This window comes from Myxocyprinus asiaticus, chromosome 31 (genome assembly GCF_019703515.2).
Source record: "Myxocyprinus asiaticus isolate MX2 ecotype Aquarium Trade chromosome 31, UBuf_Myxa_2, whole genome shotgun sequence".
Classification (NCBI taxonomy): Eukaryota; Metazoa; Chordata; class Actinopteri; order Cypriniformes; family Catostomidae; genus Myxocyprinus; species Myxocyprinus asiaticus.
In genome coordinates this window covers 23,021,438-23,036,591 of record NC_059374.1, presented here as the reverse complement: position 1 = coordinate 23,036,591, position 15,154 = coordinate 23,021,438, and the positions used below count along the sequence as shown (strand labels likewise).

General features: G+C 40.7%; 2 protein-coding genes across 3 annotated transcripts in view; one reads left to right on the top strand and one right to left on the bottom strand.

Annotated features, from left to right (window-relative positions):
• Positions 1-10,560, bottom strand: part of si:dkey-103g5.4 (uncharacterized) — a 54,376-nt gene extending 43,816 nt beyond the window's left edge. Inside the window, exons 1-10 of the mRNA XM_051665957.1 lie at positions 10,422-10,560; positions 9,384-9,607; positions 8,938-9,099; positions 8,431-8,619; positions 5,942-6,059; positions 5,726-5,854; positions 4,561-4,732; positions 4,306-4,468; positions 3,452-3,640; positions 3,188-3,362 (exon numbers count right to left, since the gene is read on the bottom strand). Coding sequence (XP_051521917.1) covers positions 3,188-3,362; positions 3,452-3,640; positions 4,306-4,468; positions 4,561-4,732; positions 5,726-5,854; positions 5,942-6,059; positions 8,431-8,619; positions 8,938-9,099; positions 9,384-9,607; positions 10,422-10,551 — 1,651 coding nt within the window. The 5' untranslated portion in view covers positions 10,552-10,560. The remainder of the gene's footprint in view (positions 1-3,187; positions 3,363-3,451; positions 3,641-4,305; positions 4,469-4,560; positions 4,733-5,725; positions 5,855-5,941; positions 6,060-8,430; positions 8,620-8,937; positions 9,100-9,383; positions 9,608-10,421) is intronic.
• Positions 10,561-12,792: 2,232 nt separating this feature from the next.
• Positions 12,793-15,124, top strand: LOC127422521 (apolipoprotein A-IV-like). Of its 2 annotated transcripts, none has more exons than XM_051666114.1 (4): positions 12,793-12,945; positions 13,145-13,224; positions 13,321-13,417; positions 14,020-15,124. In XM_051666114.1, the coding sequence occupies exons 2-4, from the start codon at positions 13,176-13,178 to the stop codon at positions 14,810-14,812; spliced, it is 939 nt and encodes a 312-aa protein (XP_051522074.1). In that variant the 5' UTR covers positions 12,793-12,945; positions 13,145-13,175; the 3' UTR covers positions 14,813-15,124. The 2 variants fall into 2 exon arrangements, with proteins under 2 accessions (XP_051522074.1, XP_051522073.1); XM_051666113.1 differs by having other exon boundaries at positions 12,794-12,945; positions 14,017-15,124.
• Positions 15,125-15,154: the final 30 nt, after the last annotated feature.

The window sequence follows — 15,154 nt, the reverse complement described above, 5'->3', positions numbered from 1 at the left end:
TTTTTCTAAAATTCTTCATTTGTATTTAGCAAAAGAAAGAAAGTCATACACATCTGGGATGGCATGAGGGTGAGTAAATGATGAGAGAATTTTTTGCATTTTTGGGTGGTAAACTAACCCTTTAACAGAATGCATTCTTAAAAATAGTGTGTTTGCAAAGACTTTTTAATTAAAATAATTTATTTATTCATTCATTCTTAAATTAACAAAACTCATCATGTGTATCGAGAACTACACATGGTTATATCAACAACGATCCAGTAATTACTTCCTAATTCTTGCTTCATTTCAATTCGGACGTGACAAAAAGACTTGCACTTCAGTAACGGACTCATATAAGAGTCATGCGTTCGGGCATCAGATTACACTGGTCGCTTTGTTTTACACTGCTGATTTAATAGCGGTGTTGCAGTGCTGCTGAGTGGTAGAAGGAAACACTATCAGAGTATTTTAGCACAGTTTTGCATCGGCATCAGCAGAATAATGCACATTCGAGGACAGTAAATGGAAATGAAAATCATGAAAATCATACGGTTCTGTTCTTTGTTTTATTATGTAAACTCTTCTATTGAAAAATTAAATACAAAATTGGGTTCTCTGTTCCCAACCCTAAAAAGCAATGGATGCCATGTCTGAAAATCATGTTACTATACAAACATGGCAAAAAAAAATTAAATTACATTTGTTATTTGCATTGATATATTTCTGTTCCCTATGTCACTCACTCGATGTTGTGTCGATGTAGTGACACTAGGGGTCACTCTTGGGAGCTCCAAACACCTCTGTTGTTTGAGAAAAGGCCAATGAAAATTGACGAGTGGAATTTGCATGCCACTCCCCCGGACATATGGGTATAAAAGGAGCTGGTGTGCAACCATTCATTCAGAGCAATGTTGATGTATTCCACTGCCAATCTATTTGCCTCTGTAGAAAGCAAGCGATCTCCGCAGCTGTTGGATTTCACGGCGCATCACAGGGGGGTTTCTCCCCCTCTCACACAGATAAGTGCGGAGAATGCCCCTGGGCGCTTCGACAGTGCGCGTTGAGTGCTAAAAGAGTATATTTCTCCCTAAAAGAGTATATATTCCCTAAAAGAGTGGGCACTGACAGAAAGCGTCTTTTTAAAGATGCCTTTCCTGTTATGTGCAGTTCCTGGTTGCGGTCATTATCTCTCCGCTTCTGACGGTCGCGATCGCTGCCTTACATGTCTGGGCTCCAGACACGCTGAGACAGCATTCGTGGATGGTTCATGTCCGCACTGCGAGAGCATGACCATGGTCACGTTGCGGTCGTGGCTTTCCTTCCTCAGAGGGAAAGCCACTCCAGCTGCTCCCCGCCCCGGTTCTTCTGCCAGCAGGCACATGACCACGACGGTTAGCGCTGGGGGCGATTTGGGGACTTAAATGGGAGTAACTCTGCCGGGTGAATCCCCATGGACCTCCCATTCCCCAGCACACTCGTGCGCCCCGGTTGAGTTCTGGGATGAGTCAGGCGGCCCGCCTCAGAATGGGTTCGACCTCTCATTTGGCGCTCAGGAGGAGGATGAGATCTCGATAGCAGCATCGGAGAGTGTACATTGGGAGACTTGGCCAACTGCGCCTCTCTAACAGACATCTGTAGAACAGTGGGCTGGGCAACATCCAATACCTTCGCAAGATTTTATAATCTCCGGGTTGAGCCAGTTTTGTCCTGTGTGTTGTTAGGTACAAACAGGTAAGTGTGTGGGCAGCTGGCCGGGTGTACCGCTGGCACACAAGCGCCTTTCCCCTTCCCCAGGGAACATCCACGTGAGTTCCCAGGATCGGTGAACCCTGGATTCCTCCCTCAGCAACTGCGGCAAGCAAATTCAGAGGAGGAATTTGACGCCAGGCCCAGTACTTGAGTCAGTATGCCCTGTTCAGGTCAGCCCCTGTACTGGGATAGGTGCTCCATATGTGTTGGTTCCCTATCAGTAACCCATATGAAATAATCTTCCACAGTACGGTCTCCCTGGTGGTAGACCCATGTCTCCCCTTGGGCAGAGTCCCCTCGGCCACTGGTCGCCGTGTTTGTAGAGCTCCATACCTTCCAGGTAGGACCTACCACGGGGACTTCCTCCACATGCGATACTGCCGATAAAGAATCGGTAAGCCCATGTGACGTATTTCCACACAATTACCTCCCCTTCAGGCAGGGTGTGGTCTCCGAGGTGTCTTTTTCCAAGGACACCTACCCCGACGCGAATACATTTGGCCCCAGCTAGAATCAAGCGAGTTCTTTCTCCAGGAGAAGAAAGAAGAGAAAAGGCCAAACCAGCTGGTGTGGGCATGTCTGACCCCCCTTTTATGCTTTCGGGGGGCGAGGGTCCATACGACGTACACGGGGCAGTGGGAAGGTTACGATGGGGCCGGTGCACTTGTTACTTGGCATGCAGTGGCCTGCCTGCACCTGCACCGCTGATCCACCTAACACAGTTCAGCTGGTTGTGAGATTTCGAATAGGGACCCCTAGTGTCACTACATCGACATAACATAGAGTGAGTGACAGATAGGGAATGTCTGGGTTACTGTTACCCCCGTTCCCTGATGGAGGGAACGAGACGTTGTGTTCCTCCAGCCACAACACTGAACTACCCGCTGTGATCGCCGGGATTCTGTCTCGTCTCCTCAGCTTAAACCTGAATGAGTGGTTGAACACCAGCTCCTTTTATACCCGTATGTGCAGGGGAGTGGCATGCAAATTCCACTTGCCAATTTTCATTGGCCTTTTCTCAAACATCAGAGTTGTTTGGGGCTCCTAAGAGTGACCCCTAGTGTCACTACATTGACACAACGGCTCCCAGACATTTTCTCTCTTTTGGTTCTAGAGTATTAGTTAGGCAGTAATCTAATTATTTAGTTTATATAAAGTCTGTGTTATCTTCTTGGTCATATATAATGTACTGTAAAAGGTGAGGTACGTGAGGTATCGTAGTCAAGACACCTGGGTCCCACAGAGTCAGAAGGGATCTTGTGTAAGATAGTTGTGTAACGTGGCATGTGTGAGCATTGTGACCTTGGTGCCCCTTCAAAAAATAAAAAATAAATAGGTGTATTATGCCCCTGCTGTCAGTCCTTAAAATTTTGCCATTGTCATGCAGGTTTGGACCAACGTGAGGGTGAGTAAATGACAACAGAATGTTCATTTTTTACTTATAACTGAGTTTTACCTCTCTGCACTGAGTTCTCTGTCAACCCCATCAGCAGGTTTCGATGTGTTTTTTTCACAGCCACCACCCTGGAGCCCTTCGATGAATAGTCATCCATGTTGTACCTGAGCTGCAGAGCACGGTATTTAGCATGAGCTGGCAGCTTCTCTGGCCAGCCGTATTCCCTGAACACAATCTATAAGAACACAGTGTTCAAGAATAACCAATTCTTGTGCACCTTATAATATTACCCCAAGAGTTTGTTTTCCGTCTGTTATCACTTACCAGTATTGTGACACACAAGCAAAGGACTACCACAGCCCCTACTAAAAGCCCACCAATCATCAGCCAGTCTGGGCGGAGTGGCAGTTGGCGTCTCTGGGCGATGCCCATGCGAGTCAAATGATGTGGGTCAGAAGGAAAGAATGGTCCAGTGTCATAGCACTCACCCCCAGCAGGCACTACTCTAACATACTGAAGGAACCGAACAAGAACATTTACAGATGAATATACAACAGAAGGGAAAATATGAGTAGTGCTTGCCCAAGATTTTATGGGTGGTTGCTAAGGTGTCACTATGTAGTTGCTAAGGTGCCCTGGTTGCTAGGTGTAGGTGTTCTATAGGAGATTGGTTACTGGCCCAACAGTCTCTATAGCTGGGGTTCCATCCAAATGTTTCAATTTTTTAAGTGCATTTCTGAAAAATAGGCTATTTTTACACTTCAAAGTGTCCAGGGCAAGGTTTGAATCACATTTGGAGTGGAAACACATAACTAAATGGTCAAAGCATGTCATCGTTTCTGAACGATTCTGAAACTGTTTGCATAACCTTAATGTAATAAATTTTGAGCCAAGCACACAACATTTTGAGAGTGTATGTGCATCTCCAGTGTTTCTATTCAGGGTTTTATTTTATTTTTTTTACATGCAAATTAAAAATGTGCAAAAAAAATAGCTGGATAGAAACCCAGCATATGACACTATGGTCCCTTGGTCTATGGGACATTTTTGCTTGTTTTATTGTCCGTCCACCACATGAAAAATGTATTAGCAAGTACCATTTGAAACATTGCTTTAACCATGTGAAAGAAAGTTAATTTCATGAAGTTTGTAATTCGGGACTTTGAAGATCATAATACCATGTGCCTGTGTTGGTGGCTGCTGAGTTTGAACACATACACCCCAGGCTCATTGAGATTTATGGAGAACAGGGTGTGGGCAGATTTTGCCTGTTTCTGGCTGTGCGCCAGTAATCTGAAGGCTCCCCAGTCAAAGGCAGCATTAGTGTTGTACAAGTTGTCTCTGTGAAGAAGAATGGAGTATTCCCGTTGTGACAATCAGGAATTGTGAGGATGAATTGGCAGCAAATGAATCATATGTCAGCATGCACTTACACATCATACTGAGGGTAATGTTGTTGGGTCACAGTAAAGAGAAGAATGTCTCCTGGATGTAGACATGCTGTTGGGTTCAAGACTCCTTCTGGCCGTTTGTCAGATGCACTGAATGCTGACGATTTGATAGACCAGTGAGAGCCCCATTCTTCTTCCTTGTCTTTGATGTTTCCTGTAAAAAAAAAAACCTTAATGTGTCTTGTAAACTGTCCAGAGTATAGATTGATGTATTAAAGAAATAGTTTACCCAGAAATGAAAAATTTCTCATAATTTACTTACCCTCATGCCATCCCAGATGTGTATGACTTACTTTCTTCTGCTGAACACAAAAGTAAAATAATTCATATGGCTCCTGTGGTTAAACCCATGTTTTTAGAAGTGATATGATAGGTGTGGGTGAGAAACAGATCAATATTTATGTCCTTTTTTTACTATAAATTCTCCTCTCTGCCCAGTAGGAGACGATATGCACGAAGAATGCAACTCACCAAAAAAGAGGAGATTTATAGTAAACAATTACTTAAATATTGATCTGTTTCTCACCCACACCTATCATTTCACTTCAGAAGACATGTATTAAACCACTGGAGTCGTATGGATTAATTTTATGCTGCCTTTATAAGCTTTTTGGACCTTCAAAGTTCTGGTCACCATTCAGTTGCATTGTATGGACTTACAACACTAAAATCTTCTTCTAAAATGTTCATTTGTGTTCTGCAGAACAAAGAAAGTCACACATCTGGGATGGCATGAGTAAATGATGAGAGAATTTTCATTTTTAGGTGAACTATGCCTTTGAGGCAAGGGTATTCTGTGTGCTATTACATCTATGGCATGGTTGAATTTCTGAAAAATCCCATTTTTGAGTCTAAACAGCTAAATAAAAAAATAAAAAATAAAAAATAAATACAAATAAAAAAAAACATTAAATTAAATTTTTATGAACCTGAACCAATCTGGTTTAAAATTGAAAGTGTGTCAGTCTGAACAGTTAGGTTGGATTTCAAGTAGTTTTTTTCAATATCTTGGACATACAGTAAAAAGTGTGCAGTAACCCTAACTGTGACATTAACTATGTAGTGAATTAGTGAAGGAATGAGGCATATGAATAGAGTATATAGAGTAACACCTTTGTTGCATATGTTTTCTCATGTGCTTAGATACCTCTGTATTCTTCAGCAATACTGTGTGTATTTGGGAGCTCAGAGGTGCTGGTGGTCTTTTGGCTAAGTGCCATAATCAGTCTCTGGACCTCCACCGGGACTGCACTGATCAGACCAAAGAAGCCTGTCTCTGCAAAATGGCAAACAGATAGCAGGCTGTTGATACAACATAGTCAGCAAACCCTCTCTACTTCCTGCCCAGTCTCTTGCCACTCACCCCCTGTTTGCAGTGTGTACACAGGCCTGGAGAAGTTGTGCTGTACATTGCATTCCAAGCTCCCATGGGAATCCCAGTGTTTAAGAACAGTCTCCAGCATGCTTCCCGACATGCTCACCTTTTAAGAAAACACAAGGGTGAATTAACGACAAACAGGTCCGAGTGATTTCTTACCACTGTTTGTGCAAATCTCTCCCTTGTGTATTACACTGGGGCTGTATTACACTCGTGATATCCTGTGCACGTCCCTCATACTGTGTACTTTGTTGGAAAGCTATCTAACCAGACTGTTCACTTTCTTTATTTCAGTTAATCATCCTGTGGTTTATGATATCTGTTTTCCGGATTGTTTGCCAGAGTCATACTATCATATGAATTCAGGGGTTGGACTTCCTCACTAATACTACAGCACATTTGACTGGACTGTAGGCCTAGGTATAAAAACAGTCCATTTTTATAAATATACTTGAACTGAATGATTTTCATAACATTTGGAATGTTCTTAAACGTCTGCATTCTACTAAAATACAATGCTAATTCTCTCAATGCTACTGAAGCTGCTGCACCACAACAAAATAAACTATGTTTTAGCAAGGTTGTGAGCTTGCAGTCTGAATTGATTGTGATGTGAGAGAGACTGCAAAATATTATAATTCGAAAAAAATAGACAATACACAACACATCATCTTTCACAAAGGAATGACTCTTATGAGTCATAAAAGTTATGAGTCTTATGAACATAAGTTGAACTGTTTAAAAATGGAAGATAGACAACGCATCATCTTTCTATTGTGATGTCAATGCTGATTCACTGTTCTTTTTAATGAATTGTTCGACTCACTTTGTCACAGACAAAGTTAACTGTCTCATACGGCCCTCTCACTCATGAATAGTGCATTAAAGTCATGTCAGAATGACCGTAGTTAAGCGCACATGAATGCCACCACAAAGTTGTAATTACGAGTGGGAAACTCTTTCCAAGTTGGGGGGGATTATTTCATAATAATTCAGTTTTACTTGAGGATTTTGACTGTGCAGTTCAGTTTGTATGCATTGTTTGTGCTGTTTTAGAAGAATAACAATAAAACTTGCCAGAAAATAAGACTCATTTAGCTGGTTATGCGACAAGTGTTTACAACAAAACTACAGAACTTCCCAGGAGGACTTGAACGCACCATAAATCAGTCCCAACAGTTTCTGAATTAACATCTTCCTTAAAGGTGCACTCATTAATTTTTTACTCATAAAAAATATTTTACTCCTAAAGATATATTTGCAATTTTTAAACATATGTACAGGTATATAATCATAATGACTCACCTGAGATGAATACTTCAGTCATATCGGTAACCTTATAAAGGCTGTTTAATTCTACATGGAGACGGTCCGCTCATGTTGCCAATGTTAGGATTAACATTTACCAGCCAAATACTTCTCGCTTAATCTCAGTAACTGCCATGTTATTCTACACTTTCTCTCATGGATTAAATTAATCATGGCTGTCTGTAAATAGTGAATTTCTACAATGACATCCTACTCTTTTGATGCTGCATCCACACCGCTAGGTGTCAGTGTAAGTCTACGATGACATGAACAAAAACTTAATGAGTGCACCTTTAAGATACATTAGGAACAGAGGATTTTAAAAAATTTTATCAAAAAGAGAACTGTTTTTGTCTAGTTTTGTTTTTCTTTTTAAAATGTGTAAACCAAAAAAAAAAATAATAATAATTCTCTCTGCAATTTTTTTTTTTCTCTTGAAAAAAATATTTTTTTTCTCTCTTCAAAAAAATGCATGCGTTACCAACCTTGGCCACCAGGTGCCACTATCAGTAAACATGTAATCTTAAGCTTTTAATGCTTTCTCTGTTGCTATATAGTTGAATAATACATTTATTATTTATTTAAGGGTTTGCAAACCTTAATCAAGACAACATCAGGTTACACATGTTTGATATGGCATTCGTTGTCGTGTAACAGCTGGAGTTATTTTTTTGTTTGAAATTGTTGGTCTTTCTAAACCATCTATGCCGTTTGCTCAGTGTTACATGGTGGAAGCGAAGGAATGTATTGAGGAAAACGAGAAACATGGGGAAATTGTTATTATGTTTGTCCTTTTAAAAGCATAAGATTACATGTTTACTGATAGTGGCACCTGGTAGCCAAGGTTGGTACCGAAGAGAGAAAAACAATTTTTTTGAAGAGAGAAAAAGCTATTTTTTGAAGAGAGAAAAAAAAATTTTAGGAAGAGAGAAAAAAATGTAAGACTTAGGCTCAGGAAGGAACTGAGACACTATTTTTTTTTTTTTTTTTTTTAACCATTATTTTTTTTTTTCACCTTGCGGATCAGGGCTTCCGTATAAACCAAATACAATTAGGATACATTATTTTTTCAGGAATCCTTAAGGAAGCGGAATTTTTGAGTGGAATTGAAATCAGAACCAGAATCGTTAAATTCCTTATGATTCCCATCCTTATACAGGCCTTACCTGTCGATTAGACTCGGTGTAGAGCAGGTAAAGGCTTCCAGTGCAAACCAGCTGCAGAACTGGACTCTGTATGCCCTGGCACCACCCCATGCACTCAACCCTCTCTGGCTCAGGCCTGGACAGCTCTCTGCATGCACACAGTCCCAAGGAGCCATCATAGCCCTCATACAGCTCAGGAGATGGACACACCTGGGGAGGTACAGCACATGACATACTCAACAAGAGGGCAACTGCGTCACTAAGTTGTGAACAGTCAATACGTAGCCTATACGTCACAAACTACGTTCAGTCGTACACGTGAGCCCCCTCCAAGTATGTCAACATAGTTCATGATTTGAAAACACCCATTATTGTTCTGCAGAGACCTATACTTGGCCTAACCAGCAAGCCTCCCTTGGTCAACCAGTTACATCAGAAAGGTAATGGTGGTCCATCAATACCAAACTAGTATAAACTAGTATAAAAGCTTGGACAAGCATGGATTTTCAGCAGGGTACGGACACTCACCTGCTGGGAGCAATATTGCTTCCATTGCTTGTGGTCTAGACACTCCCCATGCTGGTTACGTGCTCTCCCATCTTTGCAGATCTCATAGACCTTCAACGCACAGGCATCTCCTTTTTGTGTGGAGCGATATCCCAAAGTGCATGGACACTGCCCGTCACTAGCCTACATTCAAGAGGATTGAGAAGATGACATCCCTGAGAGACAATAAAGCCTGTGCTGGACTCATGTCCATAGTGAGCAGTAACTGATGAAAGGAGCATTCAGCAGTCAGCGAGAGTGGTGTAGAGCTGGTAACCTGATTACCATTTAGCTGAAACGTGAGTGCCTGTTTGAGGTCTGCAGATTGTTTTTCTGAATGCAATTACTGTAGCTTCAAATGCATGGGAACTTATACAGTTTACAAATATAAACAATACAAATTTGTAACTTGCTGAAAAAGGTCTCACCTGGAAGACTTGTCCTTCTTGTAGACATGTACAGCTGTCTTGTCCAGGGAGAGGCTGCTGTGACCAGGGCCCACAAGGAAGACAATTGCTCAAACCTTCTCTAGGTCCATAGTGATGTATTGGGCAACTGATACAACTGTTTACTGTCGTGGCCCAAAAACTTGGCCCAAATGTTCCTCTGGGACATGGAAATGGACCCTGACCTTCACCCGGACAGTAAAAACCTTCACAGTGCACAAAAACCAAAAGGCTCTCTGAAGGCTAATCTGACTCATTCCAAAACACTGCTGAAAAAAAGCTTAAACCAGCCCTAGATGGTTTGCTGGTCTTAGCTGCTTTAAGCTGGTTTAGATGGTCTCCCAGCCTCGCCAAGCTGGTTCAGGCTGGTTTAGGTGATCTCACAGCCTGGCCAAGCTGGTTTAACTGGTTTTCCAGCCTGGCTAAGCTGGTTTATCTTGTCTCATTGCCTGTTCTAGCTGGCCTCCCAGCCTGGCCAAGCTGGTTTATCTGGTTTCCAAGCGTGGCTAAGCTTTTTTAAGCTGATTTAGCTAGTGTCTTAGTCTAGCCAAGTTGGTTTAAGCTGTTTTTTCTGGTATTTCAGCCCGGCCAAGCTGGTTTAGCTGGTTTAACTGGTCTCCCAGCTTGGCCAAACTGGTTTATCTGATCTTCCAACCTGGTCTAGCTGGTCTCCCAGCCAGGCCATGCTGGTTTAAGCTGATTTAACTGGTGTCTTAGTCTGGCCAAACTGGTTTAAGCTGGTTGTGTGGGTCTCCCATCCTGGCCAAGCTGATTTTGGTTTAGATGGTCTCACAGCCTTGCCAAGCTGGTTTAGCGGGTCTTCCAACCTGGCAAAGCTGGTGCTCAACATGTTTAGGCTGTCAGCCAACTGGTCTCTTTACCTGACCAGCTGATATTTGCCCAAACTCACACTAAAACCAGCAAGCAGATCAGCCTGACAAAGCTGGGAGACAAGCAAACTGGCTTTATTCTACTTTTTGATGCATTAACATCCACATGTCCCAGAAAAAAGCTAATTACCTGGTTTGCAAGAAGATCTTTGAGATGGTCCTAGAGTTATGTTCGATCCAAAAGCAGTGCTCAGTCTTGGGATGCAGAACAAAGAAAGTAGGGTAGGCCAGCAGAGGCAAACCCTGAATGTGCACATCATCTTAGTGTGCTGTTTAGGGCTCCGAGACAGCTCGAAGGCATACAGGAAACTCTCTCCCTGGCATGCTGAATGATTCATGAACATTCTAGAGATAAGGTATCACAAATGCCAATAGGTAGAGAGATGCAACCTGATACTGCCGGTTCAAATTACAGGCTGATGTGGATCACAGTAAAACCATGAAACTGATTAATGATTTTAGCTGTGCTTTAAACATCTTTCAGCACATTTGTGAATCGGTTCTAAGTTGCAGTTTCAAAATCCTTATCAGAATGTTGCTGCTAATGCACATTTTCTAGAATGCTTTGGGTGGAAACTGGGCACATTCTAGGCAATCTGTATTTAAACAATCACTGGACACTAAAATAACAAGCCTTGTTTTTCACATCCCTTCACTTGGCTCCATTCCCTTGATGCACCCAGTGGGCGAAAAGGCCATGGCCAGCCAAGTAAACCTGTTGCGATATCTGGGTTAAAGTTGAATCTCCAGGATACAGAGCCCAATATCACTCTATAAACAAACGTGAATGAACACAAAACACTTACATAAGCAAACCTTTTAACACTCTTTTTGAACTATGCATGGAAATCATTTTAAGTATAAATAGGTTGTAACATTTAAAATTAAAAACATAATATGTTATAAATTCATTTTCTAAAATGCATTCAGTTGAACTGCAGTTAGACATTGTGTGCTAATTATGATTACTTCATAACTGTTTTGTAACTGGCTCCAAAATCAATGGACTTTGACCCAGAATGACTTCCAGCAGAGTATGTGTGGACTATTACCTAATGGTGACTTTTTGATTGTCATACATTTTTCACATTTCACACACTTTTGGCCATTCAGTGAGAGTGAACTCAAATGACAAGGTGGCTGGAAGAGTTACAGAGAGTTACAGGTAGCTGAGAGGGCATGTTACAGACAGTGTCTTGGTGTTGCAGGTTTTGAAAAATATCTGAAACAAAAATTGGAGCAAAAAACAATGTTGATTTATTTACATTAATGTGTTAAGGAGAATATTACATTTACAGGAAGTTATTTATTAACATATTAATGGGATAGTTCACCCAAAAATGAAAATTCTTTCATCATTTACTCACTCTCATGTTGTTTCCAACCCTGAAAACGTACTTTCTTACATGGAACACAAAAGGAAATTACAGGTAGCGTGTTTGTCTGAGTCACCATTCACTTTGATTATAATTTTATTGTACTAGTACAATGACAATAAAGAGCTTGACATTCATAGCATCTTATTTCCATTCCATGAATTGTGACTCAGGATAGGATTTTGCTAAATATTTCCTCTTGTGTTCCTCAGAAGAAAGAAAGATATATTGGCTTAAAACAACATGAGGGGGAGTAAATGATGGCAGAGTTTTATATTTTTCACATTTCATTTAATAGTATAGCCATTTAGTAATGGATACCCATTTCCTTAAAATAACCTGTTGCACCATTTGTTATTGTATTTTTAACTTTTATCCTTAAAACATTATGTAACATCATCTTTTCAAACATGGAGAGTTGTCCTGCAATTTGTTCATTATGCCAGTTTTTTTGTAACTATCCCTTTAATACTTTCTTATACAACAGCAAAAATTGGGTTGAGGCTTTTGAGTCCAGCTCTTTTCCCTGCACTGCATTATAGTATAAATAAAATCTTCAAAGTAAGCCACTATTGGATTTGTTTATCACTAGCTCTGAGCCTGTGACTCAAAGCAAACCAAAGTGGTCCCATTCAGTAAAGTACAAACAAACAGCACCTTTGTTCACAGAGCACAAGATAATGCAGCAAACATGTGGTTCAATCTCTGTGACTTATTTCTGTGTCAGTGCTGTGGTAAAGCCAAGTAGGACACAACACAACTGATAAAACTGAGCCAAATTCCAGGCAGTTCACAGAATGAACTTCACACCCAATATAATTCCCAGGACAGAGCCCATCCAGATGTCCATGTTTTAATTTGCATTCAAACACTTATATATGATTCAGTATAACCCTTAATTAAGATTAATCTGACATATCAAATTTCTCAGACTTCTTCACTAAAGAATAGCTGTCCAAACACCTTTGCTTGGTGGTAAACATATTCCAATAGCAATGACCTTGCCTGACTTGGAATTGCGTCAATATCGGCCTTGATATGACATCACTGGGGCTACTCTGAATCTGTGTTGTTGGAACACAGAAGCTTTGGAGAGGCCAATCTGCAAAACACCTTTAGGATCCCACCGCTTACCGTTATCAAACTGACCCTGCACGTGGTATGTGTTGTTGACACAGATGAAGACCAGGACATAGATGAAGACCAGGACAAACTCTGATAAGGGACTGCTTTAAATGTGAAACCTGAGAAGAAATTCTCACATTTACACATCAACAGGTAAGGGTCAGATGCTCCCCTTGCATTCATCGGAATAAATCCATGTATAGACTAATTACTTGATGCTGTTTGAGTTGTCAATTTTAATAATATAAAAGAGCCAATAAAATTTAAATAAACAAAATGTTTTTGAGACTTTAGTTCTGACAAACATGACTCTTTGTTATATTTATATATATTTCTGATCTCCTATTTTCAGACAGAGAGAATAACCTGCATCAGCTGAAATTATGCATCTGCAGATTGCGATATTGACTTTCGCCTTTGCTACCACAACAGGTTTGTTGCATTTGCAATTTCTTATTGACATCTTTTCTCTAATTTCAGAGACATATAATTGTAATTATACTCTATATGTTTATATATGCATTTCAGCATTTCCGCTCAATCATGAGGCCAGTCGAGAAGCCCCATGGAGTTTACAGAGAGACAATCAGGCCACTGACAAGAAAACTTTTGCCAAAGATTCAAAGTAAGTTCATATCAGCCTGATCTCATGACAATTACGTGACTGTGGCGACATTTTTTCAAAATTACACAGCAGTTCCGAGAAATATGTAATTTTGTGGATTTTCTATTCATTTTCGGCTCTCATGTTGACTCGTGCTCTCCTGGACTTCTACACCAGTCCTTTACCTCACTAGTGCAACACTTTATCAGTTGAGCTACCATACAATTTGATTGCACTCAAACTAGCTTGTAAATGTAGTTGGCTACTGTAATTCAAACATTAAAATGTATCGCCTTACAGGTCATGTGCAATACAGTAGTAAAAGTGTTTTGATGTCATAAGAAAGCATTGTGTGATTAACAGGGACAAAAGTAAGTGATACTCGTGATTTGTGGAAATGGAATAAAAATTGTTGTTGTAACAGTGTTGATTTCACTAGAAATTTGCCACAATATGTGCAACGAGGTATTTAAAAATAATTTAGCAAAAATGTAGTTAGTAACATGATTCTATGAGACCAGGTTGGTCATTGTAGAAGTGTTAATTGGAGAATCGAAGCATGATATGTGTAAAAAGAGAAAGAAATAGCCAAAATGGAAATTGATTTGTTCCTTTTTCAGCAGTGGAATATGGAAGAACCATGTTGTGAGCAGTGACCTTTACTCCCAGGATTCCTACAACCCCATAGCTACTGAACTCCGACAAAAGCTGAGTATGGAGTCTGAACGGCTGAGAGCTCGCTTAAAGCAGGAGCTCGCTGAGCTGAGGGAGAGGCTCTCTCCTTACCCCAGTCACCCAAAACACACTCTGGCCAATGTCAGAGACTTCTTAGCCCCCTTCACAAAGCAACTCCAGACTGCTCTCCAGTCAAACACCCAGGAACTCTGTGAGAGACTCAGTCTGAACCTCCAGGACCTGAACCCAGATGAAACAATGCTCTACCAAGAGGCAGCGCAGAAGATCACCCAAGCACTGGATGAAAGCCACCAGAAAAGGACTGCAGCTTTTGAGGAGTTTAAAATAAAAGCCTTTGAAGCTGTCGAGGAGGAAAAGGACAGCAGTGGAAAGGAATTCTGGGAGGAAGTGACTGCCAGGCTCGGACAGGAAGTCTGCACCTTCAGTTTGGAGGTACAAGGCAAGGTGGCAGCACTGAAAATCGTTTTGGCTGGCCATCTTGCATTGACACAGCCTTCAAGAGATGAGATGGCTTCAAAAGTGGACCAGTTCTGCCAGAATTCCTCAGTTCAGAATCAACAGTTTATTTCTAATTTAGACCAACAGATAATCACACTACAAGAAAATCAGAATAATAATGATTCATCTAGCTTTCATCAGACAAACATAGAGTCCATACAGGAGGATTTCTCTACTAGACTTACAGCCCTTTTGCAAGACATTGTACACACCCTAAGTTAATATGGAAAACCTCTCCATTTTTATCCATTCCTAGAAATCCAACTGTAATGTAAATATTAGCTCATGCAATGCTTGGATTGTACACTGTAAACTGTAACTTTTGTAAAATGCTCTTTGTATGTACAGTTTTCAAAAATAATCTTATATAAAGTACATGGAAATCAACTAATCTGTCAAGTGATAGAAACAACCAAGAACCTTTCATTTAATGCAGGTTTATTAAAAAATGTGTGTGTTGTACTGTATATGTTGTTTCATAAACTATTAGAAAGCATGTAAATAAAGATATATTTGTATATATGTTGAAATGAATATATGTTGTCCATTGATCATTGCCTCAAC